At 41.5% G+C, this 27,156-nt stretch overlaps 1 protein-coding gene and 1 pseudogene across 1 annotated transcript; both read left to right on the forward strand.

The window, feature by feature from the left end:
* The first annotated feature begins 546 nt into the window (after nucleotides 1-546).
* Nucleotides 547-637, forward strand: LOC113883075 (annotated as a pseudogene).
* A 1,094-nt stretch (nucleotides 638-1,731) lies between these two features.
* Nucleotides 1,732-26,644, forward strand: CLUL1 (clusterin like 1). The gene is made up of 7 exons (XM_027526267.1): nucleotides 1,732-1,986; nucleotides 3,638-3,786; nucleotides 9,167-9,334; nucleotides 11,795-12,227; nucleotides 17,350-17,487; nucleotides 21,437-21,651; nucleotides 25,801-26,644. The coding sequence occupies exons 1-7, from the start codon at nucleotides 1,812-1,814 to the stop codon at nucleotides 25,987-25,989; spliced, it is 1,467 nt and encodes a 488-aa protein (XP_027382068.1). The 5' UTR covers nucleotides 1,732-1,811; the 3' UTR covers nucleotides 25,990-26,644.
* The last annotated feature ends 512 nt before the right edge of the window (nucleotides 26,645-27,156 follow it).

Here is a 27,156-nt window from a genome sequence, read left to right on the forward strand (position 1 = left end):
GTTTCTGCTGTACAGCAAAGAGAATCAGTTACGTGTACACATATACCCACTCTTTTTCAGATTCTATTCCCATATAGGTCATCACAGAGTATGGAGTAGAGTTCCCTGTGCAATACAGTAGGTCCTTATTAGTTATCTCAAAATGTTTTATCTAAGCATTTTCTTACTCTTTTTCATATTGTTCCTTACATTTCCAACAAAGAAATTTGTTTGACCTATATACGAAGAGGTGTGTGTGTGTGTGTGCGCGTGCACATACACGTGTGCTCAGTCATGTCTGACTCTTTGAAACGTCAAGGACTGTAGCCTGCCAGGCTCCACTGTCCATGGAATTTTCCAGGCAAGAATACTGGAGTGGATAGCCATTTCCTCCTCCAGGGGACTTTCTCAACTCAAGAATGGAACCAGCGTCTCCTGCATTGGCAGGCGGATTTTTTACCACTGAACCACCTGGGAAGCCTGTGTAAGAAGATACATAGAAAAAATTTCAAATTAAAAAATATTTCTAAGGCTTTAACGAGTCTTATCAAACATATCTGTGTATGCTTGTTTTGGCAACACAGATACAAACACTGGAACAATACAGAGGCCCCAGTACAAGGATGACACGCAAATGTATGAAGAATTCCATATTAAAAAAAAAATTGTGTAAAATAAAGTAGCTCAAGGTCACTGTTCCTGATCGTGTAGACAGCCCGCCCTCTAGTGTTTATTTCGAGACCCTACCACATTCTAAACCATACCCTTAATCTCACAATGTTAGGTTAATAGGATTAAGAGCTGTGTCATCAAATTAATAGAACAAGATTAAATCCCTGACACAGACAAACATTAAATCAGAGGAAAGTGAAGGTCCTTACAGAAGCTGGTGGCAACCTCGTTGGTGAAAGCCTGCAGTTAGTGGTAAATATGTTAAAATTTTATTTGGTAAATAGGGTCTTGATCCCCGGGAGAAGGGAATGGCTCTTGACTCCAGTATTCCTGCCTGGAGAATCCCTTGGGCAGAGGAACCTGGCGGGCTACAGTCCACGGGGTCACAAACAGTTGTACACAAATGACCGACCAACACGGAACTGAAAGGGTCTTAACAGAAAGAGAATTAGCTCAAATGATAATTCTAGACGTAAAATGTGATAGCTTTGTAACTACCAGTATTTTAAAAAGACATTCCAAATGTAGATTAAATAATATAGGGTTGGGTTTTTATTCCAAAATAACAAATATATATATAAAAATATAAATATCCTTTTTGGGAGGAGTTAAGATAATCTAGAGATATAACTGTGAAAGCATATGTTTTTACCGGCAATGTTTACAACTAATTGTATAAAAGGAAATTTATTATCTGAGAAGAAAAAAATTTGTGTAGGATTCATTTATCTGATGTCGTTTATAAGATATATGAGAAAAATCTGAGGGGTTCTTGCTTTCATAAAAAAAAAATAAGTAGTGAACCATCTAGGTTAAAAATTACTTATGGCCTGAGAATTTTGGAGAAAAAACAATCCCCTCTGACATAGCTAATTCTGTGTTTGGGGTTGTTTACTGTTGACAAGGAAATAAAATGAAATTTGGATTCTGCGGGGCTGGGATCCATACTTTTGGTTGCCTTAAATTTCAAATGCTTCAGATGAAGACCTTATTTAACTGCCATGAAGAATGCAAACAAAAGAGGGACTTGGGTTGTCTTTTCAAAGAATTTATTTAGATTTCAAGTTTCCTTATGTCTCAACTATATCAACATGCATTGTCTAAAGTCATAAAGAAAAATCGACAGAAAAATGCTTTGACTCACCAGGTGTTTTCAACTGATGCCAACAGAAACTAAACGGAAGGCATCTGATACAGGTTTATCCTTCCTTCGCAGTCACGGCGGAAACATGAAGCCGCCAATCTTGGTGTTTATCGTGTATCTGCTGCAGCTGAGAGACTGTCAGTGTGCGCCTACAGGGAAGGACCGAACTTCCATCCGTGAAGACCCGAAGGGTAATGTCTGGTATCTTTATCTGCACCGTGTCCCGTCTGCCTGTTTCCATGTCCTGCTGGCACTTACTGTGATTTACAGTTGAGAGATAACCGCATTCAGAACGCCCTCTAGTTTCACAGGGAGACGTTCTCCAGGCTCTTAAGCCAAGAAGACAAGACGCCAAACATCTGGATTAAAAATAGAAAATTCCAATTGTGTCTCTGAGAACGGTTCACAGTTCCAGATGTTCGCCATCACAGAGATAAAACTTGCCAACGTCTTAGGCTGCACGGCTTGGGTTCATCCAGATGTTCGGTGTCCTCTGAGCACGGTTTTAACGAACAGTGAAATTCTTTGCTAGCATTTGAAACATTTAAACAATTAAAGTCATCCATGCAGTTATTCGTGAGACCGTGAAAGGATGGGTTAGAGCGACATCGAATCTGGTTGGTCTGTGCTCATTAAATTGGAGCCTTTGTTTGCCGAGATAGCTTTGGGTGCCTATCTTAGAAAAATAAATTAGTTTAAATGTTCCTTTTGGGGATCTGTAAATAAATTTGGAGGCCAGGTTAAGCTCCTTTGGCGGCCACGTTGGCTATTGTGAAAAGAGTATGACAAACGATGAATTTCATACTCACTAAAGGCTTTTTAAAGGGGTGTTAGAGACATCCAGGAGGTTATTAAAGAATCTTGCATTATACCAGATACTTTCTAGGTTTGATGCCTCCTGGGAAGGTAATTGAAGCTGAAAGAAAGGGAAATTGTTCTCTCTGTTTGAGGTTCCCAGTTGGGCATTTAATATAAATTGTCTGTGAAGAAAATTCAATGTTTTCTTCTAATATAAACACACTTGGGTTTTAAGGGAAAGAAAGAAAAAATTGGGTAAATGAAAACAGGCTCTGAGGAGAATGATAAGATGGGGTTAAATGAACTCTGACTTGGCTGGAAGCTCAGAAGTGAAGAACAGAAGGTATTTCCTTTGGGGTGGGGGTGGGGGGCGCGGGTAGCCCCCTCCATGTGGTAGCTGATAGCCCAAGCATAGTGATCTGCTTTTGGAGTCTGATGCAATAAAAAAACAATTAAGCCTCTGCTGGGGGTACACAAAAAACTGGTAAACTCATTGTATTCTTTGTATTATTATTATTACAAAACTTTCAACTTTTTATTTTGTATTGGGGTGTAACTGATTAACAATGCTGTGGTAGTTTCAGGTAAACAGCAAACAGACTCAACCATACATATACATGTATCCATTCTCCCCCAAATCCCCCCACCCATCCAGGCTGACACCTAACATTGAGCAGAGTTCCATGTGTTGTACAGTAGGTCCTTGTTGGTGATCCATTTTAAATATAGCAGTGTGTACTTGACCTTCCCAAACTCCCTAACCCTTCTGCTGGCAACCATGAGTTCGTTTTCTAAGTCTGTGAGCCTCTTTCTGTTTTATAAGTTCACTTGTATCATTTCTCTTTGGATTCCACATGTAAGGGATGTCCATATGGTATTTTTCCTCTGTCTGACTTACTTCACTCAATGTGACACTCTCTAGGTCCATCCATGTAGCTGCAAATGGCATTATTTCATTCTTTTTAATGGCTGGAACTCATTGTATTCTGATACACTATAATCTGATCAGATATTAAAGGAAAAAACTACAACATAATCTTTTAGGTTTTTCCAAGGCTGGGGAGATAGACGTAGACGAAGAGGTGAAGAAGGCTTTGATTGGCATGAAGCAGATGAAAATCCTGATGGAAAGAAGAGAGGAGGAACATAGCAAACTAATGAGAACACTGAAGAAATGCAGAGAAGAAAAGCAGGTACAGTCACTGAAAATCATACCTGTCCTGGGACGTCCGGTGGTAAAGATGCCTCACTCCCAATGCCGGGGCCATGGGTTTGATCCCTGGTCAGGGAACTAAGATCCCGCATGCTGAACGGTGCAGCCTAAAAAACAACAACAACGACAACTGTACAACTGTTCAGAAATATGTCTGGACCATAAATAGTGCACATCTGAATGCAGTGGAGAGATAATTTATTTACCCTAAACATAGTTTTTCTGGAAATCCACCCTATTGGAGGAAGACTTTGAAGAAAATTTCAAATTTCTTCAAAGAACATATTTCTTGTAGATTATGCCTTCGAAAGACTCCATATGCAGGTGTTTGGAGGATTCAATGCTAGTTGGGAAATGCTACTTTCTTAAAACTGCTTCATGGTGCCTTTTGAGTTGGAATGTCAAGTCAAAAATGTTTGGAAGTTTTGGACCAGATCAGTGGTCTACAAAATTTTTTTTCTTTCCCATCCTTATTACTGTAATTATTGTTACCATCCACTCCTGAATATATGCATTTTCATTTATTTATAAATTAGATACATGAATTGCTACCAAGTCCATATTTCAAATAATCTTCTACATATTTTGAAAAAATTTTAGCTTATTGCCAAATCTGTTTAGATCATCATTTTTACTGACACAAGGCCAACAAAGAGCTCATAATGAAAAAGTGTTAGCCCTGCCATTATTTCTTATCTACCTGAGCAGGAGTTATTCATATTTTTTAATCTGCTGGTTATTTTTTTTTCCCAAGAATCCTTTAAAGTCTCCTGCCCTTTTAGTGAGGGCTAGTTTAAAGTAGTTAAAAACTGTCATTTACCTGTGCTCAGTCGTTCGGTCACATCGCCAGGCTCTTCTGTCCATGGAATTTTCCAGGCAAGAATACTGGAGTGGGTTGCCATTTCCTACTCCAGGGGATCTTCCAGACCCAGGGATCGAACCCACATCTCTTGCAGCATCTCCTGTATTGGCAGGCAGATTCTTTACCTTTAGTGCCTCCTGGGAAGCCCTCACTTACCTGAGTCCTCTTAAATGGCAATTCACTGCAACTGGCTCCAAGTGAACAGAGGCAACCAGTGTCGATGCTTCTGGAATGTACAGAGTTCCTCTTCCCCAGGGTCCTCACGCACAGCTGGCCACAGGCAATGGCCTGGCACGAGCACCAGTGCCTGTGAAATAGTATATCAGCCTCATCAATTTAATTCATGTACCTTTACTTAATAGTTTCTGTCTAAACTATATACCTTATCAATGGAGAATATACATTATATTCAGACATCCATGGGCCATATTAAAAACTGTTCATATGTTACAGTATAAAGTCAATACATTTCTAAATTATAGACATTGCATGGCTCATAGTTTAATGGCAATAACGATTAACATCACACTCAGAATAGTTAAATTTTAAAAAATTTATTTTCAACATGCCCTTAAATCAAAGAGGGTGTCAAAACTATAACAAAAATAATTTGCAAAGTATTTTAAATTTTAAAATTGGGAGTGCATACTGTGCTTAGATGCTCAGTCGTATCTGACTCTTTGCGACCCCATGGACTGCAGCCTGCCAGGCTCCTCTGTCCATGGGGATTCTCCAGGCAAGATTACTGGAATCAGTTGCCATGCCCTCCTCCAGGAGGGATCCCTCCCAACCCAGTGATTGAACCCAGATCTTCCACATTTTTAAACTTTATTTTCATGAAAAAATGTTTAATTGTGGTAAAATATATATCATAAAATTTGCTGTCTTAACCACTTTTATGAATACAGCTCAATAGTATTAAATACGTTTACATTGTTGGGCAACCAAGCTCCAGAATTCTTCCTATTTTGCAAAACCAAAACTCTTTTGTTTGTTAGTCATGAAGTTATGTCGACTCTTTTTGAGACCCCCCTGGACTCTAGCCCGCCAGGCTCCTCTGTTCATGGGATTTCCCAAGCCAGAATATTGGAGTAGGTTGCTGTTTCCTTCTCCAGGGCATATTCCAAACCCAGGGATTGAACCCATGTCTCCTGCAAAACCAAAACTCTGTACCCATTAAACAATTCCCCATAGTTGATTTTTAAATTAAAAAATAAATAGAAGTTCTAATATCTCCTCTCTAGACCTAGATCTATAAAGGTGGGAATCACCAAGCTCCAGGACTTCCCTGGTGGCTCAGATGGTAAAGAATCGACCCTCAATGCAGGAGACCCTGGTTCAATCCCTGGATCGTGAAGATCCCCTGGAGAAGGGAATGGCTACCCACTCCAGTATTTTTTGCCTGGAGAGAATTCCATGGACAGAGGAGCCTGGTGGGCTATAGTCCACGGGGTCACAAAGAGTTGGACATGACTGAGCGACTAACACTTTCACACCAGCTCCAGGGAGTTCCTGGCACTCACTGTGGCCATTGGGTGTCCCCTGAGCCATTGAAGCAGGGCTATGTCACAGGCTGTGACCTCAGAGCTGGAGTCAGCCTGTCACCAGCTGGTTGATTGTGCAGCCACACAGGGTCCCTGGTGAGGAGACGGCTTGAGCAGGAGCTGCAAGCCCTCCTTCCTTTCAGCAGCCAGCAAAAGACCTTGAAGAAATCAAAACCTGCTCCTTATGAAGAAATGGGGAAGCTCCTCTAAGCCAGATTCCTCCCTGGTGGGCTCGTGAGTCTGACCACCAGGAATAACCACACTAGATATCATTTACAGGCCCTTATAAAACACATTATCACATCCTTCCAGCGTCTGGGTAAACCATCATTTTCATTTTACAGCTAAGGAAACTGAGTTTTGAAATGTTAATTAATGTGTTAACCCAACCCTGTCATTACTGACCCAGGAGAAAGTGAGCTGGCGCTGTGCCTTCGGGACCTAGGACTTTCTGTTTTACTCCTTTTCCCTGGCCTCCTGGTGAGCCAAGGAGGCAGCACAAACTATGAAAAGAAAGCTCAGTGTGAGGTCAGCAAGCGTTAGTTCCATTTCAGATGCTGTAGAATCTCAGGAGCTAGTGGAATTTTTATTATTTCTTAAGACTTATTTCTTCTATTTTTTAAATCCTTGAATTATAGTCTTGAAGTATGGGCACTCATAAAAATTCATTTTATTTTATTTTTTCAAATTTATCTCATTATTTGGCCATGCCACACGGCACGTGGGATCTTAGTTCCCCCACCAGGGACGGAACCCACACCCTCTGCACTGGATGCGTGGAATCTTAACCACTGAACTGCCAGGGAAGTCCCAAAATGTCATTTTAAAAAGGAAAAATCTGTTTAACCCGAAGTCTCCCTTCCTAAAATGATTTTAAACCTAAAGTAAAGGATACTTTACATAAATTATGAATTTGCAGATATGGGGTGGACATCCCAGTCTCCCAGAAAAAAAAAACTCCATCCATCCTCGGGTAACCTGGCATGATCTCAGTCCCCCTCCTCAGCTTCTCCCTGTTTGTGTTTAATACGTGTGTGCTTCAGTTGTGTCTGATTCTGTGTGACCCTATGGACTGTAGCCCACCAGACTCTTCTGACCATGGGATTCTCCAGGCAAAAACACTGGAGTGGGCTGCCATTTCTTTCTTCAGGGGATCTTCCAGATCCAGAGATTGAACCCACGCCTCTTGCATGGGCAGGCGGGTTCTTTATCACTAGTGCCACCTGGGAAGCCCATTTTATATTAGTGGGAGCATCTAAAGCTTTCTTTTACTAAAGTGGGAAACCCTAAAGCAGCCCTTCAAGTGATTCCACACCACGCACCCCTGTCCAGGTTTGGGTGGGACTTTGGTAAACTGACTGCAGAAAGACAACTCTAAATATGAAATCTATCGCTGGGTGGGACATTTGGACGAAGCAGAGAGCTTGGACAGGACATTCCTAAACCAAAGATCTACTTCCTCTGGGGCAACAGTTCACTATCAAATCTTGGGCCATGTGATTTGGCCGTTGGTTTTCATTATGCTCTTGGAGGTAAGCGAAAGCAAATCAGATGATTACAGGCTAGGTGCCTTGCTTGCTTGTCTCAATATGAAAACTTAAGAAGTAGATCCTACGAGTATTCCTGTTCGCTACAAAGGAAATGGGCTCAGAGATGATTAAAAATTTGCCCAAGGGTCCACAGTGAGGGTAGTTTGTAATTGGAAATACTGGGATTTTGGTTTACTGTGACAATGAGCATAATATTTAAAAAAGACTGAGGAAATTTGGGTGGTGTTGTTTCCTCCCCTGGTGGAACAAGCTTTCTTAAGAAGTTGCAGGATTCCATAATTGTTCTGCAAAGCCCCAAAAGATAGGTTAAGCCTGTCTAGATCACGAGGTTTGTTTGGTAGGCTGGGGGCCGGCCCGGTTTCCTATATGGCATGCTGCTAAGGACAGCTGGCTTAACCCCAGGATTCTGCCACTAGAAGAGATGAAAATTCCAAGCTTAGCAGAGATGTGGGAGATAGTCATTGCCCAGTTGTTTCTTGGGGCTAAATATGCCAGGAAGGGGTGCTTATCTTTTTCTTTTCCAGTAGGTAAAATTATGCACTAAATTGGTTTTAGAAACTGTGCTCACTCGTGTTTTTCCACTTAAGGGAGTCGCCATCAGCTCTAAGGCTCTCCTCTTATGGACGCGTCTTTTAGCTTCCCTAACTCCCCTGAGCTACTTCTCAGGCCTTGAGGGAGCCGGTTTGCAGAAGTCCCCTCTTGCAGGCAGGCCTGGGGGGTCTATGGGATGCTGGCCTGGCAGGGAGCTCTGGGGGCGGGGTTGACATTCTCTGGACCAGTGTCACCTCTGCTGGGTGGGACCTGGTCGAGTACAGCAGGCACCGCCAGGCGGCGTGCTCGGAATATGGACGAGAAACACAAAGCTGCTGAGAACACAGCATCTCTGCCATTAGAATGCAACTCACTGCGAAGGCTTGATGTAATGTACCAGAGTTGTGCTTTCTGGCAGTGTTTAAGAGCATATAAAAATTAAAGGCAGCATAAATGAAGGAGATAAATGTGTCAACTTTGTCAGCCTTAAAATTCCATCTTCACATCCTCCAACGATTAGAAGTGAAGACAGATAAGTAAGCAGATCAATTAGGCATTCTGCAGAGCAAGGGCTGTGTCTTTGTGGCTGGTTTACTCATGAGCAGCGAATGCCCATCCCATAGCAAGCTCTCAATAAACAGCTGTTGAATGTATAAATAAACAGGTGGATAAGAAGTGTCCAGTTTTCAGTAGGGATCAAGAGGTGCCCTTCTCTTAACTGAGAGATTCCGGGTAAATCTATCAGCTGCTTATTTGTAGCAGAAATGAGGTTTAGTTTAGAATACGCACATTTTGTAAAGTGAGAAATCAATTAAGATATAGCACACAAAGTCATGAAATGGAAAATAGGGTGTGTTTCTACTTTTTAATTAGGAGGCCCTGAAGCTTATGAATGAAGTTCAAGAACATCTAGAAGAGGAAGAAAGGCTATGCCAGGTGTCTCTGATGGGTTCCTGGGACGAATGCAAATCTTGCCTGGAAAGTGACTGCATGAGATTTTATACAACCTGCCAAAGCAGTTGGTCCTCTATGAAATCCACGGTAAGGGAAAAGCAGAACTCAAGATTGCTAAGTTCTTAAGGTACCTGCTTCAGCTTACTTTTTAAAAGTAATTTATGTTAATATTTAGAATAGAGATGGCTGATCTGATAGTGACCTTTTGCAACCTGGAATCTAGCCTTCATATTCCTGTATGAATCACCGGTGGGTATGTAATTTATGAGTTAGAACAGCCACCCAGTGTCTGTCCCCCTTCTCATGACACTGTTTGTATCTCTTAGAAATACCCTCTTTCTGCCTTTTATTTGTTATTTGTGAACCTATTCATGCTAGATTGTAAGCTCTATGAGGGCAGGAACCATATCTTATCTGCCTTCATTTAAGCATTGTAGGTGTTCAATAAATATTTGCCGAATTACATTCTGAGCAATAGTATTATAGTTTCTGATTTCAACCTGCTTTGATTTTGTTTTCTCTGGAGGCCAAACCTTTGAAGGCATTCTCTGCCTCCTGAATCTTTTCTTCAATGGGCTTGCCTTCTTGTGGCAGCACACACATGCGTGTGCACACACACACACACACGTGCCCACATTCATGGCCCCTTTATCTCAATCTATGTCCTATAGGACTGGCATGTTTTCTTTTCTTGTTCCCTTGGGCTCTCTTCTGGGCAGAGAGAATCACAGAGGGCGGTGACCTGAATAGGATGAGCTCTGACCCATAAAAGGCTCCTCTGCTTTTGGCCCTCCCCCTCGAAGAAGTGGGCTGAGTATGAAACACAGTGAAATCCTCCTCCCTGTCAGAGCATGCACTAATTAGAGTCTGTTCTTGGCTTGGCAGTGCCATCCCCAATTACAGAGGGAGAAACCCCTAGGATAATTCATATGCCAAGTTCATTTGCCTCCACTGTTAATTGCATCTGCTCTATTTTTGTAGCCAGTCTCAGATACAGCAGAATATGTTGGATGAGCACTGGGTGGAAGTCAGGAGCTTTGAGGACCATTCCTGTCTGTGATAGTTGTGTAACCTTAGGACAATTACTTGGACTTTTAAATTTTTGTTTCTGTGTCTGGATTGAGGTAAACAGAAGCTGACAAAGAGAGAGGCAGATGATCCACCCAGTTTACTTTTTGAGAAAGGGATGAGTCCTCTAAGGATTCCTGGAGAACTCTTTGAACAGAACTGGGGTAGCGGGGTGGATGGTGGTGTTCCAGCAGTGATGGTCGATGGTTGTTATGTTCCAAAACACACAACATGGTCACATCACTTTCATACAAGGGCAACTCTGGCATGATCTTAAATGTCACAAAGTTGAAGGAGAACATGGTGTGATTCCTGGAAGATCTCCCTCAAAGAGTAAGAAATTCTATAATTAGAGCTTCATTCCTTTGACTGCAGCCAAGGAGGGCTTTGATCACTGGTAATATGTAATATCCTTAAGTAACCTATTTAGATGTATTAAGAGCCAATTGCAAAGAGTCAGACACAGCTTAGCAACTGAACAACCACCACAACAAAAAGGATCCATGCTAAGCTAAGTCGCTTCAGTCGTGTCCGACTCTGTGCGACCCCATAGACGACAGCCCACCAGGCTCCCCCGTCCCTGGGATTCTCCAGGCAAGAACGCTGGAGTGGGTTGTCATTTCCTTCTCCAATGCATGAAAGTGAAAAGTGAAAGTGAAGTCGCTCAGTCATGTCCTACTCTGTGCGACCCCGTGGACTGCCGCCTACCAGGCTCCTCTGTCCATGGGATTTTCCAGGCAAGAGTACTGGAGTGGGGTGCCATTGCCTTCTCCGAAAGGATCCATAGCTCAGTGCAAATGTACTGATCTTCTCTCCATGGACTAATTTAAAAACATGAGCCCAAGGAGAGTAGGAGGACACTAATAACATCCCACTTAGGTGGGGAAGAAACCTGAGACACTAAGGCAGAAATGAAAGACGGGAGCCTTCACAGTTTTCAGGCAATCAACATGGTCTAAAACCATGCATGCCAACCACCACCAGTACATAAGGGCTGTGGCTTGTCAACAGTATTGAAAACTTGGCCTTCTTAGGTCTTTCGGTAGGCAAAGAGAAACCAGGAGGAATTTCAGACCCTATTCCATAATCAAAGTCAAAGCCAGGTGCATACATGTATGCTAATTTTGCGACCCCATGGACTGTAGCCCCCCAGTCTCCCCTGTCCACGGGATTCTTCAGGCAAGAATACTGGAGTGGGTTGTCATGCCCTCCTCCAGGAGATCTTCCTGACCCAGTGATCAAACCCGCATCTCCTGTGGCTCCTGGATTGAGACGGATTCTTTACCACTGAGCCACTGGGGCAGCCCCAAAGCCAGGTACATGAGTAGTGATCTTGAAGTGGATCACCTCTTCCTAGTTTGCCCAGGATTGTTCTTGATTTGGAATGACTTCTGTAAGTTGACTTTAAAGTTTACAATAAAAAATAGTCCTGGAAGAAAATACATTTATTTCATTTCTGTTCCCCACCCCTCCCCATAGATTGAACGGGTTTTCCGGAAGATATATCAGTTTCTCTTTCCTTTCCATGAAGACGATGAAAAAGAGCTCCCTGTTGGTGAGAAGTTCACTGAGGAAGATGTACAGCTGATGCAGATAGAGAATGTGTTCAGCCAGCTGACCGTGGATGTGGGATTTCTCTATAACATGAGCTTTCACGTCTTCAAACAGATGCAGCAAGAATTTGACCTGGCTTTTCAATCATACTTTATGTCAGACACAGACTCCATGGAGCCTTACTTTTTTCCAGCTTTTTCCAAAGAGCCAGCAAAAAAAGCACATCCTATGCAGAGTTGGGACATTCCCAGCTTCTTCCAGCTGTTTTGTAATTTCAGCCTCTCTGTTTATCAAAGTGTCAGCGCAACAGTTACAGAGATGCTGAAGGCCATTGAGGACTTATCCAAACAAGACAAAGGCAAGTATTAAAAGATTATTTTTACTTAGATATCTACACTAAAGTTAAGTTTATTTAGCTTTGGAAATGGTAACTGTTTCTAAGTCGTCATACAATGTTTCCAAGAGAGGTGGTTAATGGATAATCAGTCTCATAGCCCCTTAGAAGAGACTCTGAGGTCTCCCAAACACCAGCCCTCTCCTGTCTTTGTCAAGAGCTTTGTGGGGCTGTTTTTTCTTTCTAAAGCAAATGTTCAAAGCTGACAAAGAAAATGCTGGTAAGGTGAGAACTTTAAAAAGATGGTAGCCTTCTTTATTAAAACTTGGGCAGACACTCAGCTCTATTCTGCTTGAACATCATGAGGTTTCTTTAAAATCAGTCCAGGCTCCTCAGCTCCCAGTTAAGGAAGATGCTTTACTACTACTACTACTACTACTACTACTAAGTCGCTTCAGTTGTGTCCGACTCTGTGCGACCCCATAGACGGCAGCCCCCCAGGCTCCGCCATCCCTGGGATTCTCCAGGCAAGAACACTGGAGTGGGTTGCCATTTCCTTCTCCAAAGCATGAAGTGAAAAGTGAAAGTGAAGTCGCTCAGTCATGTCCGACTCTTCGAGACCCCATGGACTGCAGCCCACCAGGCTCCTCCATCCATGGGATTTTCCAGGCAAGAGTACTGGAGTGGGGTGCCATTGCCTTCTCCGAAGGAAGATGCTTTAGTGCCATGTAAAACCAGGTCACATTTAGGGCCCTCCACGGCCTCCTCCGCATCGCTACTGTAGTTCCTTAAATCACAACATTTGTGCACAAAACCAGATTCGGTGCTCACAGACAAACCCCAAACTACAGAAATAGCAACTTCTGTAACTTATAAGAATTGCCTTCTACCAGTACCACTCATGCCCCCTGATATTCTATGTTGGAAGAACAATCCTGCTTTATATTTTTTAAGTTAATTTGGCAGCACTGGGTCTTAGTTGCAGCATGTGGGATCTAACTTTGACCAGGGATTGAACCCAGGCCCCTGCGTTGGGAGTGCAGTCTTAGCCTCTGGACCACCAAGGAAGTCCTTGCTTTATGTTGTAACACAGGAGAAGGTTCCTTCTTTGGGCTTCTGTGGAGTGGGTGGGACCCAGCGTCTCAGAAATGAGAGATGTCATGTGGGCCACAAGGAGAATCTGTGTTTCCTTGAACTTATCTTTGTGGACCATTAGGCCAAGGACAGGTATGTTCTTTGATGAAAAATGAAAAAAGCTCCTTCCAGAAATCCTGCTGTTTGTCCATAGGATTTCCCAGGCAAGAATACTGGAATGGGTTGCCATTTCCTTCTCCAGGGGATCTTTCCAACCCAGGGATGGAACCTCGGTCTCCTGCATTGCAGGCGGATTCTTTACCATCTGAGCCACCAGGGAAGTCCCTTTCCAAAGATACTCACATCCTAATCCCCAGCTGCTGCTGCTGCTGTTTAAGTCGCTTCAGTCGTGTCCGACTCTGTGCAGCCCCATAGAAGGCAGCCCACCAGGCTCCCCTGTCCCTGGGATTCTCCAGGCAAGAACACTGGAGTGGGTTGCCATTTCCTTCTTCAATGCATGAAAGTGAAAAGCGAAAGTGAAGTCACTCAGTCGTGTCTGACTCCTCGAGACCCCATGGACTGCAGCCTACCAGGCTCCTCCGTCCATAGGATTTTCCAGGCAAGAGTACTGGAGTGGGTTGCCATTGCCTTCTCCACTAATCCCCAGAACCTGTGAAAATGTTAAGTTACATGGCTGAGGGAAAGTAAGGCTGCTGATGGAATTGTGGCTACCAATCAGTCGACCTTAAAATAGGGAGAGTGCAACTTCTCTGGTGCTCCAGTGGCTAAAACTTCTCACTCCCAGTGTAGAGGGTCGGAGTCTGGTCTCTGATCAGGGAACTGGATCCTTCATGCCGGCATGAAGATCCTGCACTCAGCAACGAAGATCCTGTGTACTGCAACTCAGACCTGGTGAAGCCAAATAAATAAATAAAAATTAAACTTAAAAAAAAAAAAAAAAAAAAACACCAGAGAGAGTATTTGGAGTTGTCACTTTCATGCATTGGAGAAGGAAATGGCAACCCACTCCAGTGTTCTTGCTTGGAGAATGGGCTGCCGTCTATGGGGTCGCACAGAGTCGGACACAACTGAAGCGACTTAGCAGCAGCAGCAGCAGGTGGCTCCAGTGAGATCACAAGAGTTCTTAATAGTAGAAAAAGGAGGCAGAAAAGCATTGATAGGGATGGCAGAGTGAGAGGGACTTGGCCCTACTTTGCTGGATATGAAAATAGAGGAAGGTGGTGACTTCCAGAAACTAGACAGACATGGAGATGGATTCTCCCCCAGAGCCTCCAGAAAAGATCAGCCCTGCCAACACTCGCATTAGCCCACTGAGTCCCATTTCAGACTTCTGACCTACAGAACTGTAAAATAATCTATGTTGTTTCAAGGCACTAAATGTGTGGAATCGGTTACAACAGCAATAGCAAACTATTACATGTCTCTCATCAATAATATACTCTCTGAGTGAGCTTCCCTAGTGGCTCAGTGGTAAAGAATCTTCCAGACAAGCAGGAGATGCGGGTTTGATCCCTGAGTCCAGAAGATCCCTGGAGGAGGAAATAGCAACCCACTCCGGTATTCTTGCCTGGAGAATCCCATGGACAGAGGAGCCTTGCAGGCTGCAGTCCATGGGGTCACAGAAGAGTCAGACACGACTAAAAGACTACACAACAAGATTCGATAAAATGGTGTAGTGTAGCAGGTTCACACAGCGCTGGGTGCCAGGTGATCTGGGTTATAATCCTGCCCTGGAGAATGTTACTGTCTTTAATTTTCCCCTAGAGGAAACAGGCAAGCTGGGAGAACAGATGATTACTAGAAGTGCTCGAAGAGAAGTAAATGAATCCACGATGCTTGTAAAAGTGATATTCTGACCTCTGATCAGAAGGCAATTGAAATCCTGAGAAAATAATAATCACTTACCTGCCCATAGGTAATCCTGACATTTCTGGCATGTTGCATGAAATTGGAAACATTTGGACGAGTTCTGGCCAAGTTCTCCACACAGCCAGAGAGTTCCAGAGATATTAGAAATGTCTGTTTCTTAAACTAGATGTAGGTATTTACTTTATGACTGTTCTTTTTTTGAATTTCACATATATAATGTTATGAACAGTAGTTCAACGATTTAGGAAAACATCTAAAGCAGATCTAAACATCTAAAGAGAACCTTTTTCTGTTCTAGAAGAATTAATCACCCATATAAAAATGATGAAGGGGTTGCCTAGAAGGGGTCCTGAGGCTCTGTGTTGGCATGGCTGAAGGGAGGTGATGGGTCACTGCCATGGGAATAGAATGGGGAATGGCTGTCATAAAGACCTAGAATTTGCCACCCCTGAATATAGCAGGTATTAATCTAGATGCTGCAAAAAAGACAAGGGTAGCTTATGATGCAGATGACACAGCTCCCAACTTTTAGGAGTTCAGTTTAAAGAAAGGAGGGCTTCCCTGCTGACTCAGACGATAAAGACTCCACCTACAATGCGGGAGACCTGGGTTCAATCCCTGGGTTGGGAAGATGCCCTGGAGGAGGGCCTGGCAACCCACTCCAGTATTCTTACCTGGAGAATCCCCATGTACAGAGGAGCCTAGTGGGCTTACAGTCCATGGGGTCACAAAAGAACCGGACACGACTGAGCACTAAGCATCAAAGAAAGGAAAACAGATCAGTGGACAGTTACACAACCTTGTTGTAACTGAGATGACAGAAGAAGGTATAGAAGAATGACAAGATTGTGATGATAAGACCGAATCCCTCCTCTCGAGGGACTCAGAAACTAACAGAGAAGACAAAAATGAACCAGCACATTAGGCAGAGATGTTCTACCGTAGAACTCATGGGGGTTCTGTGGGGCCAGAGGAGATGCCACTAAATCTATAGGGAGTGGGGAAGAATGACTGGTATTCTACAAAGGGAGTGCTGCTTTACCCGCCAGAAGATCTAGCAAATGCCTGGTAGGCTTTTAAACAATAAACTTCACAACTTATCTCAAAATGGAATGTTTCATTGTTTAACATCAAGGATTTAATGTAACAGAATATCATCAGGTTACCAATTAATAATAAGTTTTTCCTAGTGTGAAACAGTTGGGAATTATCAATTTTCTGTTGCATGCACTCCTTTTTTATCATCATTTTTATATGGACGATTAATTCTTCTAGAACAAAAAAAAGGTTCTTTTAGATGTTTAGATCTGCTTTAGATGTTTTCCTAAATCTTTGAACTACTGTTCATAACATTATATATGTGAAATGCAAAAAAAAAAAAAAAAAAGTCATAAATACCTACATCTAGTTTAAGAAACAGACATTTCTAATATCTCTGGAACTCCAGTACACATTTGAATTATAGCTCGAAAAAGTTAAAATTTGTTGTTGTTCAGTTGCTAAGTCATGTCTGACTCTTTGCACCCCATGGATTGCAGCACAACAGGCTTCCCTGTCCTCCACTATCTTCTGGAGTTTGCTCAAGTTCCTATCCATTGAGTCAGTGATGCCATACAACCATCTTATCCTCTGCCAAGGATAATTACTAGAAAAAATTTTAACAGAAGCCCAAAAAGAAAAGTGGCTTATAATTCCCTATTTAGTTAACACCAGTGACATCAGAAATAATAATGATAAAACTAAGACACACTAAATTTAAAAGAATTCAAATATTCAAAGGAACAAAATAAATGAAAGCTGCCTTCTCCCACCCCTTTAAGTCTCTCTTCCAAAAGATAGTGACTATTCATAATTCCTCAAGATTCCTGCCTGAAAATAAAATTATTTGCATGAACCTCTGTGTGGGAGGTTGGAATTGGGGCAAGTCGTAATAATAGTAATGATGAGTAATAATATTAATATTATATTTTAATAGTAATGTGATTACTGGATTAAAGGATATGGGCACTTTTAATAGATGTCAAATTGTCTTAGCAACTGGTTACACCAGTATGCCCGCCTGCAATTGAATACAGAACAAAGATTTTGAAAGTGCTGGTTAGAAAGAGAAATGTCATCGCACTCATGCCTTTAAAGTTCAGACTCTGATGACACTGGTGTGAAACTGCTGTGTTCCTTGCAGATTCTGCCCACGGTGGACTGAGTTCCACGACGTGGCCTGTGCGGGGCAGAGGGCTGTGTGGAGAACCTGGCCAGAACTCGTCCGAATGCCTCCAATTTCATGCAAGATGCCAGAAATGTCAGGATTACCTCTGGGCAGGTAAGTGATTATTATTTTCTCAGGATTTCAATTGCCTTCTGATCAGAGGTCAGAATCTCACTTTTACAAGCATCATGGATTCATTTACTTCCCTTCAAGCACTTTTTCGCAAGCTCAGCGACACCTGGGGGTGCTCTGCGCAGGTTTGTAGACTCTTATTCAAAAGTAGGTCAACTCACTTTTTTCTCTTTTTGAAACTCCCTTGTTGTTCCCGTGAAAAACATGTATGGCTAAGGACCAAACACTCAAGTGAGCAAAAGAGATCTCTGGGCAAATTAAGGCAATTATTTTCTTTTTAATGCAAAGAGAAAAAAAAAAAAACATCCAGGAAAAAGTTTTCACATTGTGTAAGCAACTTTTTGGCCAAGTGAGTTTTTTGTTTGTTTTTTTTAAGTGACATTAACTTCTTCCAGTTGGTGGGTTAATTACTAACTGTATTTAGTGATTCAGTATTGGATTGGCCAAAAATTTCATACATAAGTAACATCTTATGGAAAGACCCAAATGAAATTTTTGGCCAACTTAATTTTTAAATAAGGGTAGCTGGCTTAAAACTCAACATCCAAAAAACTAAGATCACGGCATCTGGTCCCATCACTTCATGGCAAATAGATGTGGAAACAATGGAAACAGTGACAGACTTTATTTTCTTGGGCTGCAAAACCACTGCAGATGGTGACTGTAGCCATGAAATTAAAAGATGCTTGTTACTTGGAAGAAAAGCTAGGGCAAACCTAGACAGCATATTAAAAAGCAGAGACATTACTTTGCCAACAAAGGTCTGTCTAGTCAAGGCTATGGTTTTTCCAGTAGTCATATATGAATGTGAGAGTTGGACCATAAAGAAAGCTGAGCACCAAAGAATTGATGCCTTTGAACTGTGGTGTTAGAGAAGACTCCTGAGAGTCCCTTGGACTGCAAGGAGATCAATCCTAAAGGAAATCAGTCCCAAATATTCATTAGAAGGACTGATGCTGAAGCTGAAGCTCCAATACTTTGGCTCCCTGATGCGAAGAACTGACTCATTAGAAAAGATCATGATGCTGGGAAAGATTGAAGGTGGGAGGAGAAGGGGATGACAGAGGATGAGATGGTTGGATGGCATCACCAATTCCATGGACATGAATGTGAGCAAGCTCCAGGAGTTGGTGGTGGACAGGGAAGCCTGGTGTGCTGCAGTCCATGGGGTCACCACAGAGTCCAGCACGACTGAGTGACTGAACTGAACTGAGTGGCTTCTCACAAGCCCCAAGCAGCCTGTCACATCCTAGACCTGACTAATATCCACCTTTCATTCTTTCCCCAGGAGAAAAATGATCTCCACTGGCCCTTCTCACTTTCCTCTGACCCTCAAGTCCCTTCCCCAACTGAAGTCACTTCCCATCTACTAGGGCCTCAACACAAATATTCTTACTAAGGCCAAGAAGAACTTTTGATTCCTCTACTTCTGCTTCTTTAAGGGAAGGAAATTCTAAAAAGTGTGGCTAAGAATTGGAGCAAGAGATCAAATATAACTCAAGCTTTTTATTAGAGCAGATGGGGGTCTAATTTCTTCAGAATTGCTCACTGGGTGACTCTCCACACCTCTGTTTCATCATTGGGAAAATGAAACTAATATAGCTACTACACACAGGTATTTCAAGAATTAAGTAAGATGTCTGAAGTATTTATGATTCTCATTATTCAAGTGTTTGTGCTTCAAGCCAGAATTACAAGGTTGCACACAGACACAGAAATTTTTATAACAGAAAAGTATACACTAATGTGGAAGTGTTAGTTGGTCAGTCGTGTCCGATTCTTTTCGACCCCATGGACTGTAGCCCACCAGGCTCCTCTGTCCATGGAGTTCTTCAGGCAAGAATGCTGGAGTGGGGTGCCATTCCCTTCTACTGACCTCTTATAAGAATAGTCCAATTCAAACGTCCCACTGATGTATCACTAACTTCCTTATGTCTAGTGAAACACTTGAAGAATAATCTCTCCCTGATTGTCACAAGATAATAGAGAAGATGGGGGGAGGGTGCTGGGGAGGTGATTAGAGCAAGGTGGTTAAAAGGTACAAAGTTCCAGTTACAAGATAAGTAAGTACTGGGATGTAATGTGCAACATGACGACTGTAGCTAACACTGCTGTGTGATATACAGGAAAATTAAAAGAGTAAATCCTAAGAATTCACATCACAGGAGAATTTTCTTTTCTTTTCATTTTATCTATTAACATATGAGATGATGGATTTTAACTAAACCTACAGCAGTCATCAGGTGACAGTATGTTTAAGTACAACCTTCCTGATTTATTACTTTTAATAGTTCCTGTGTGACCCTGAATATTCTTTGGAAGGGCTGAAGCTGAAGCTCCAATACTTTGGCGACCTGATGTGAAGAGCTGACTCATTGGAAAAGACCCTGATGCTGGGAAAGACTGAGGGCAAAAGGAGAAGAGGGCAGCAGAGGATGAGATGTTTAGATAGCATCACCGACTCAATGGACTCAATTGGAGCAAACTCCAGGAGATAGTGGACAGGGAAGCCTGGTGTGCTGCAGTTCTTGGGGTCACAAAGAGTTGGACATGACTTAGCAACTGAACGACAACGAAAGACATTCCTTAAGATTTTTCTGTTTACAAAATTATGTCATTTGTGAATAGAGATAGTTCTACTTTTTCCTTTCTCACGTGATTGTGTTTTACAGTAAGTTTCACCTTTATTTTAGGGAAATCTTTTCCCACTCTCTGAAAGAGTAAATGAGAATCCCTTGTAGAATTCTCCTTGCCTAAAATCATGAGGGAAGTCACCACCTTCTTCCGGCATAATTTAAAGAAAATTTACATCACTATTTTAAAAGTTAACAACTCTAAACTTGCAAATGAAGACATTTTAAAAGAATATCTGGATCTCCTTTCAAATGTATACTATATCTTGTTAACTGTGACTCCCTTTGTTTTCAAAATATTTTCTTGAATTACTTTTCAAATGCATGTGCATGCGTGCGTGCTAAGTTGTTTCAGTCGAGTCTGATGCTTTGCGACCCCATGGACTGCAGCACGCCAAGCTCCTCGTCCTCCACTATCTCCTGGGGTTTGCTCAGATTCAGATTCATGCCCATTGAATTGGTGATACCATTTATGATTCATCAATTACAGCTTGTGTGAGCTCTGTGTCAGGATGGAGCCTCCACCATACGGAGCAAAACCAGTTCCACTGTCAGGGGAGAGAGCATGATAAACCCTAAACCGTTCTTAAAGGCTTCCTCGGACAACGAGACACATCACTTTGAAGATGGCACATTCAACGTCCAGGTGGCAGGGGAGTGCACACTCCCATGTGTCCTGACCTGAGTATCAGGGAGCAGTCCTAATGACCTTCAGAGATGCTAAGGAAAGGAAGACAAGGAAAAGGCACATTTGCTAAATCCTCAGTGTGTGTTGACCCTGTGCTCAGGCACTTTGCAGTGTTATTTCATTCATGCCCTTTGAACCTGGTTGAAAACTCACTCATGGTCAAAAAGGCTGAAAACAGAAAGCTTAAGGGCTGGGACTTAAATCCACAATCCTTTTTTTTCCTTTTTGCTGCTGAGCATTCATGCATGTGTGCTTAGCCACTTTAGTCACGTAGGTCTCTTTGGGATCCCATGGGCTGTAGCCCACTAGGCTCCTCTGTCCATGGGACTCTCCAGGCAAGAATACTGGAGTGGGTTACCATGCCCTCCTCCAGGGGATCTTCCCAAGACAGGGATCAACCCTGTGTCTCCTGTGTCTCCCGCATTGCAGGCGGGTTCTTTAGGGCTGAGCCACCAGTTCACTTCAGTTCAGTCGCTCAGTCGTGTCCGACTCTTTGCGACCCCATGAATTACAGCACGCCAGGCCTCCTTGGGAAGGCCCTAAATTTACACTACCCAACTCCAAAGCCCATGGACCTTTTCCTTTACCCTGTTACTTCCTTCTTTGCTAGACTGCCCTGCTGTTCCTGAACTATACACAAAGGCGGATGAGGCCCTTGAGTTGGTCAACATATCCAATCAGCAGTATGCCCAGGTACTCCAGATGACCCAGCATCACTTGGAGGACACCACGTATCTGATGGAGAAGATGAGAGAGCAGTTTGGTTGGGTAACAGAGCTGGCCAGCCAGACCCCAGGAAGCGAGAACATCTTCAGTTTCATAAAGGTAATGGAGAGCCAAGAACAGATATGGAGATTACATGTGCATACATTGATTTTTCTGTTTCTTATTAATTCCATCTGAATTTGACAACAAGCTGCAGGAGGATATTCATACATTGTGATTGTACTCAGGCTGACTTGTGCATGGCCTTTAGAAAACAAGACACTCTATAGAGAAAACCAACTTAAAACACAAAATACTTTCTAATCCAGAGATGGCTAATTCTTTGTTTTAATCATCTGCACTTTATTATTCTTTTTACAGTATTATTTATTTGTCTTTGGCTATGCAGGGGCTTTTGCTGTGTGGGGTTTTCTCTAGCTGTAGTGTGCAGGCTTTTCATGGCAGTGGCTTCTCTTCTTCAGGAGCACAGGCTCTAGGGCACGTGGCCTCAGTCACTGTGGCGCATGCACTGAGTTGCCCCGCGGCACATGGGATCTTCTCAAATCAGGGATCGAAACTGTGTCTCCTGCATTGGCAGGCAGATTCTTTACCCCGGAGCCACCAGGGAAGCCCCCAGTGATGGCTAATTCTAATAAGAACTATATATAGTGTGAATTATAGCTATAATTCACAGAGAGCTATAGTGTGATATAACTGAAACAGGTAACCTTGAAGAAACCTGGCCAATATTGTTTCTAAGAGAGAAGATTTTCAGGTAAAGAAACTTGAGTTCAAAAGCTGGCTCTGAAACTTATCAGCTGAGTGAGTTTGGGAAAATTCCACCTGGAAAATGGGAACAAAAATAGCTACTTTAATATGGGTGCCTGTAAAGTGATGAGTATAGATTCCTTATCTGAAACAAGAGCTCTGTAAATTATAGCTCTCACCAGCTTTTGACACAATAAGCTGCTGACTTACTTTGAGAATTAAACACATTTTTATATTAATATTCACAAATAATCAGATTGCCATCTTAAGTTGCACTTGTACCATATCTCTCCCACTTCTCATCAATAACTCCTGTTGCATAACATAAAACAGTGGTTGAATTTCTTTCCTAATGCTCCCCGACTCCACACACACACATATGACGTTAATACACGATGCACAGGCTAGTGGTTCCTGATGAGGCTGGTGTTGGTGGGCTCCTAAAAAGACCTGGCTACAGGAATCACTGGGCAGAGCTATCGGAGGTGCAGTATTTTGTGCAGCATGTAATGTTAGTGCCCTCCCCAGACCGATGCTAACTGCTCACCCCTGCAACCTTCTCCAAAGGGTTGTCCTTGGAGCCACTTATCTCTCAGGATCAGGCTGAGGCTGGAGCTCACCTGAAGCCACTTCCTGAATTAGCTTCTCCCTCTTCTCTGTCTTGCTTGCCTCATCCCCTTAAAAGCTCTACCTGAAAGCACTCTTCGTAAATCACTGTGTCAGACGCCGAGGCTCTGCTTCTTGGCAATCTGACCTGACATCTTGTATCCTAGTGAGTCACTGTCTTTCAAACTACGAGGTCAGTGGTTGAGAAATAAGTTTAGAGTCACAACCAGCACATTAAAACAAAACAAACAAACAGAAAACGGAATAGGACAGACTAGAAGAAAAAAACATTAGAGTGCATTGTATTTAATAAGTCAGACGCGTATGTCATGAAACTTTCATTTCCATATGTCTGTTTATATGTGTGGATACATCATACAGGGCTTCCCAGGGGGCGCTAGTGGTAAAGAACCTGCCTGCCAATGCAGGAGACACAAGAGACGTGGGTTCGATCCCTGGGTCAGGAAGATTCCCTGGAAGAGGGCATGGCAACCCACTCCAGTATTCTTTTTTTTTTTTTTTTTTGCCTGGAGAATCCCATAGACAGAGGAGCCTGGTGGGCTACAGTCCATAGGGTCACAAAGAGTCAGACAGGACTGAAGTGACTTAACACACACACACATACACACACATTATACATAAGACTTTTTTTCTTTTTTCTTTTTATTGGAGTGTAGTTGATTTACAATGTTGCATTAGTTTCAGATGTACAGCAAAGTTATTGTTTTATAAATATATTCTTTTCAGATTGTTTTTCATTATAGGTTATTACAAGGTATTGAAAGTAGTTCCCTGTGCTCTAGGAGGTCCTTGTTATTTATCTATTTTATATATAGATAAATTCCTAATTTATCCCTCCCCCTTTTCCCCTTTGTTATCATAAGTTTGTTTTCTAGACGTGTGTTTTTGAGTCATGGTAACAAACTTGTTTGTAACCACAGACCATAGTCAAAAGGTTTTGAAAGCCACTGTCAATTCCTGCTGACTCTCTAATCCTGTTACTTCATTAGCTAGATCATTCCTTAGGATATAAAATAATTTGACATATTTTGACATATGTGTTCATCCTGACAAATACAGACTTTTAGTTTAAGGATAAAAATTCTTGTAAGGAATGGGGAAAAATGAAATTTTAAGAAAAATTTTAGTGGTGTATTCAATCTTCAGAAGAGTAGAGGCAGTATTTAATTCTTTTTATCATCATCAAGATTTCCATTCTATGCTTTATTTGCTTCCATTCTAGTGTCTCTGAGTAACATTAACTGATTTAACTAAAATTTTTGATATTTTAAATGTATTTATTTTTTAATTGAAGGTAATTTCTTTGCAGAATTTTGTTGATATTCATAACAAAGGCATTTCCATACAAAAAGCTCCATATAAAGTAAAATCACATCATTTTTGGTGATACATTTTTCTAATAATAATTACCACTAAAAAGCACTTACTATTTGTCAGGCAATATTCTAAGAACTTTCCCCATGTATTATATAATTGAATACCCTCAGTGTTCCTATAAGGTAAGTATAATTGTTTTACAAAATTTTCAGATAAGGTACAGAGAAGCTACACAACGTGTCTGAGATCACACAGCTAGTAAATGGTAGAACTGGGGTTCAAGGTCAAACAATTTTTCTTCAGGATCCTTGGGCTGAACTGCCTGTAAAAGTTATTTTTCTTAAGACAACTCTTAGTTCATCATGTAATCGAAAGTACAAATCTATAAAACAGCACATACTGAAGAGGAATCTTCTGTGAAAAATACACAAATTCCAGCAGGTAAAAAAAGCTCTGTGCTTTAGGTTGCAGTTACATGGGTATTAGCATTATAATTATTTATTGAGATAGACACAGATGCTTTATGTCTAATTCAATGTGTTTTATTTAATTACCAAAAGGCAAAAAAGGAAAGCTATGGTAGCTTTGTAAACTAGAGTCAAGAAATCACCAATTTTTATTTGACTTCTTAATATTTTGTTTTTTTTTTCTTATAAGGAGGTATATTTGAAAATATTTTCAATATAATTCTCTTTAGATTACAATTGCATGTCATTACAGTTTCATTTAATTAAGTCAAAGTATATACACTTGAGAACTCATTAAGAGAGTAAATGATGTGCATTTCGGATGACTGGTTCTTACAAAAATTACACATAAAACCATAAAGTGTAAATTTGCTACAAAAACTCAGTATAAAACTTGGTGTATCACATTACCATTTGTGGCACAGCCAGTGTGTGTGCTAAGTCACTTCTGTTGTGTCCAACTCTTTGTGATCCTATGTGCTATAGCCTCCTCTGTCCATGGGATTCTCCAGGCAAGAATATTGGAGTTGGTTGCCATGCCTTCCTCCAGGGAATCTTCATGACCCAGGGATTAGACCCACGTCTCTTGCATCTCCTGCATTGGCAGGCAGATTCCTTACCGCTAGCACCTCCTGGGAAGGAGCACTCACCAAATACTCCATCCACTCACTCAGACTGTTTAGCTTCTCTTGCAGTTAAGTGATACCATTTGTTAAGATCTGGCCAATGAGACGGACAAAAATGAAGAGTTGTTTGTAGACTGAGATAGAGAGGAGCCTGCGTGTGGTTATGCATTCTCTTTCCCTACTGAGGGTACAAAGAAAGCCATATGTTGTTACACGTGCTACCACAGACTGACATGATCTTCCTCTCTTAACCAGGGTCTTGAACATCTTGGTGGTTCACAGTCCTTGTGCTGGGACATGTAACATAAGCGAGAGATAAATTATGTTGTATGAAGCCACTGGAATGCTGGACTAATTTGTTACCTCAGGCACAACCTAGCCTATCCTGACTAACATGGTATTAAATTAATCCTGAATGTGTGCTAAAAGTTAATAACCTTTTATTGTATGATCCTGCTTCTTAGGTAGTTCCAGGTGTTCACGAAGGAAATTTCTCCAAACAAGATGAAAAGATGATAGACATAAGCATTCTGCCTTCCTCTAATTTCACACTCACCATCCCTCTTGAAGAAAGTGCTGAGAGTTCCGACTTCATTAGCTACATGCTGGCCAAAGCTGTACAGCATTTTAAGGAACATTTTAAATCTTGGTAAGCAGAGTATTTGATTAGGGACGTTTGCTGATAGGAATAGATGGTTCTTAAAAGGGAAAAATGACAAAACTAGCTTTTGAATACCTTGAAAACGTATTCAACCTCATTAATAATCAAAGGCATGAAAACTAAGACAAGTTAGCAGTTTTTACCTATTGAATTTTCAAATTAAAAAAAAAAATCCTGATAGAATGCAATGAAATGAGAATTCTTATATGTGATTGCCAGAAACAAACTGGTTTTGTCTTTTTGAAAAGTTATTCAATTATACATATCAAGAGTCATCAAATTTCTTTTTAATATAATAATTCCACTTCTGGAATCAATCCAAAGGAGTAAATCTAAAATTGAATTGAAGTTCCCACCGCAAGATCAATATTTGCAAATTATTTAAAATAGTAAACTGTTAAAAACTGAATGTCATCTGAATGTCTAAAAACCAGAAATGGTTAAAAGCTGTGGCTAAATATGCTCCAAATATCTTATAAAACCATTAAAAATATTTATAAAATTTAAATCATGACATGACATCTGCTGGAACAAGAGTTTATTCTAAGCCTATCTATAAGGCAAATATTATTATTACTATCTTCCAGAAAAGAAACTTGAGACTCAGGGTCCAAGTGTTAGTTGCTCAGTCATGTCTGACTCTTTGAGACCCCTTGGACTGTAGCCCACCAGGCTCCTCTGTCCATGGGATTCTTCAGACAAGAATACTGGAGCAGGTTGCTATTTCCTTCTCCAGGAAATCTTCCCTATCCAGGGATGGAACCCAGGTCTCCTGCATTGCAGGTAGATGCTTTACTATCTGAGCAACCAAATGAATTACTCAAGTCAGTAGGGGGTAGAGGCAAATTTTAACTTAGTTTTCTCTGAATCATAATTGCCACATTAAACTGGTTCCTGTTGGGACATTTGGTTGAAAAAAATAAAGTGAAAAATGAGTATAAAACTCTATAAATGTAATGATCAAAACGAAAAAAAATCTACAATCTGCATTAAAAATAAAAAGGGTTGGCAGGAATTACGGTTGGAAATGGATGATTTTTTTTAACCTTTTCATCTTTTGATATTTTTACAATTTTCTATAATGAATAAATAATTTTGAGATTTCAAATTAGAAGATATGTTGCTAAAATAGGTAAATGTAGATTGAACACTGTATCAA

Source organism: Bos indicus x Bos taurus, chromosome 24, assembly GCF_003369695.1.
Source record: "Bos indicus x Bos taurus breed Angus x Brahman F1 hybrid chromosome 24, Bos_hybrid_MaternalHap_v2.0, whole genome shotgun sequence".
NCBI classification, from domain to species: Eukaryota; Metazoa; Chordata; class Mammalia; order Artiodactyla; family Bovidae; genus Bos; species Bos indicus x Bos taurus.

Excerpts from the sequence above, each read along its gene's own strand:
- CLUL1 (XM_027526267.1), top strand. The coding sequence starts at position 1,812 with ATGCCAACAGAAACTAAACGGAAGGCATCTGATACAGGTTTATCCTTC. Across the intron at positions 12,228-17,349 it reads CTTATCCAAACAAGACAAAG|ATTCTGCCCACGGTGGACTG; the intron begins GCAAGTATTAAA and ends TGTTCCTTGCAG. Across the intron at positions 21,652-25,800 it reads ACATCTTCAGTTTCATAAAG|GTAGTTCCAGGTGTTCACGA; the intron begins GTAATGGAGAGC and ends CCTGCTTCTTAG.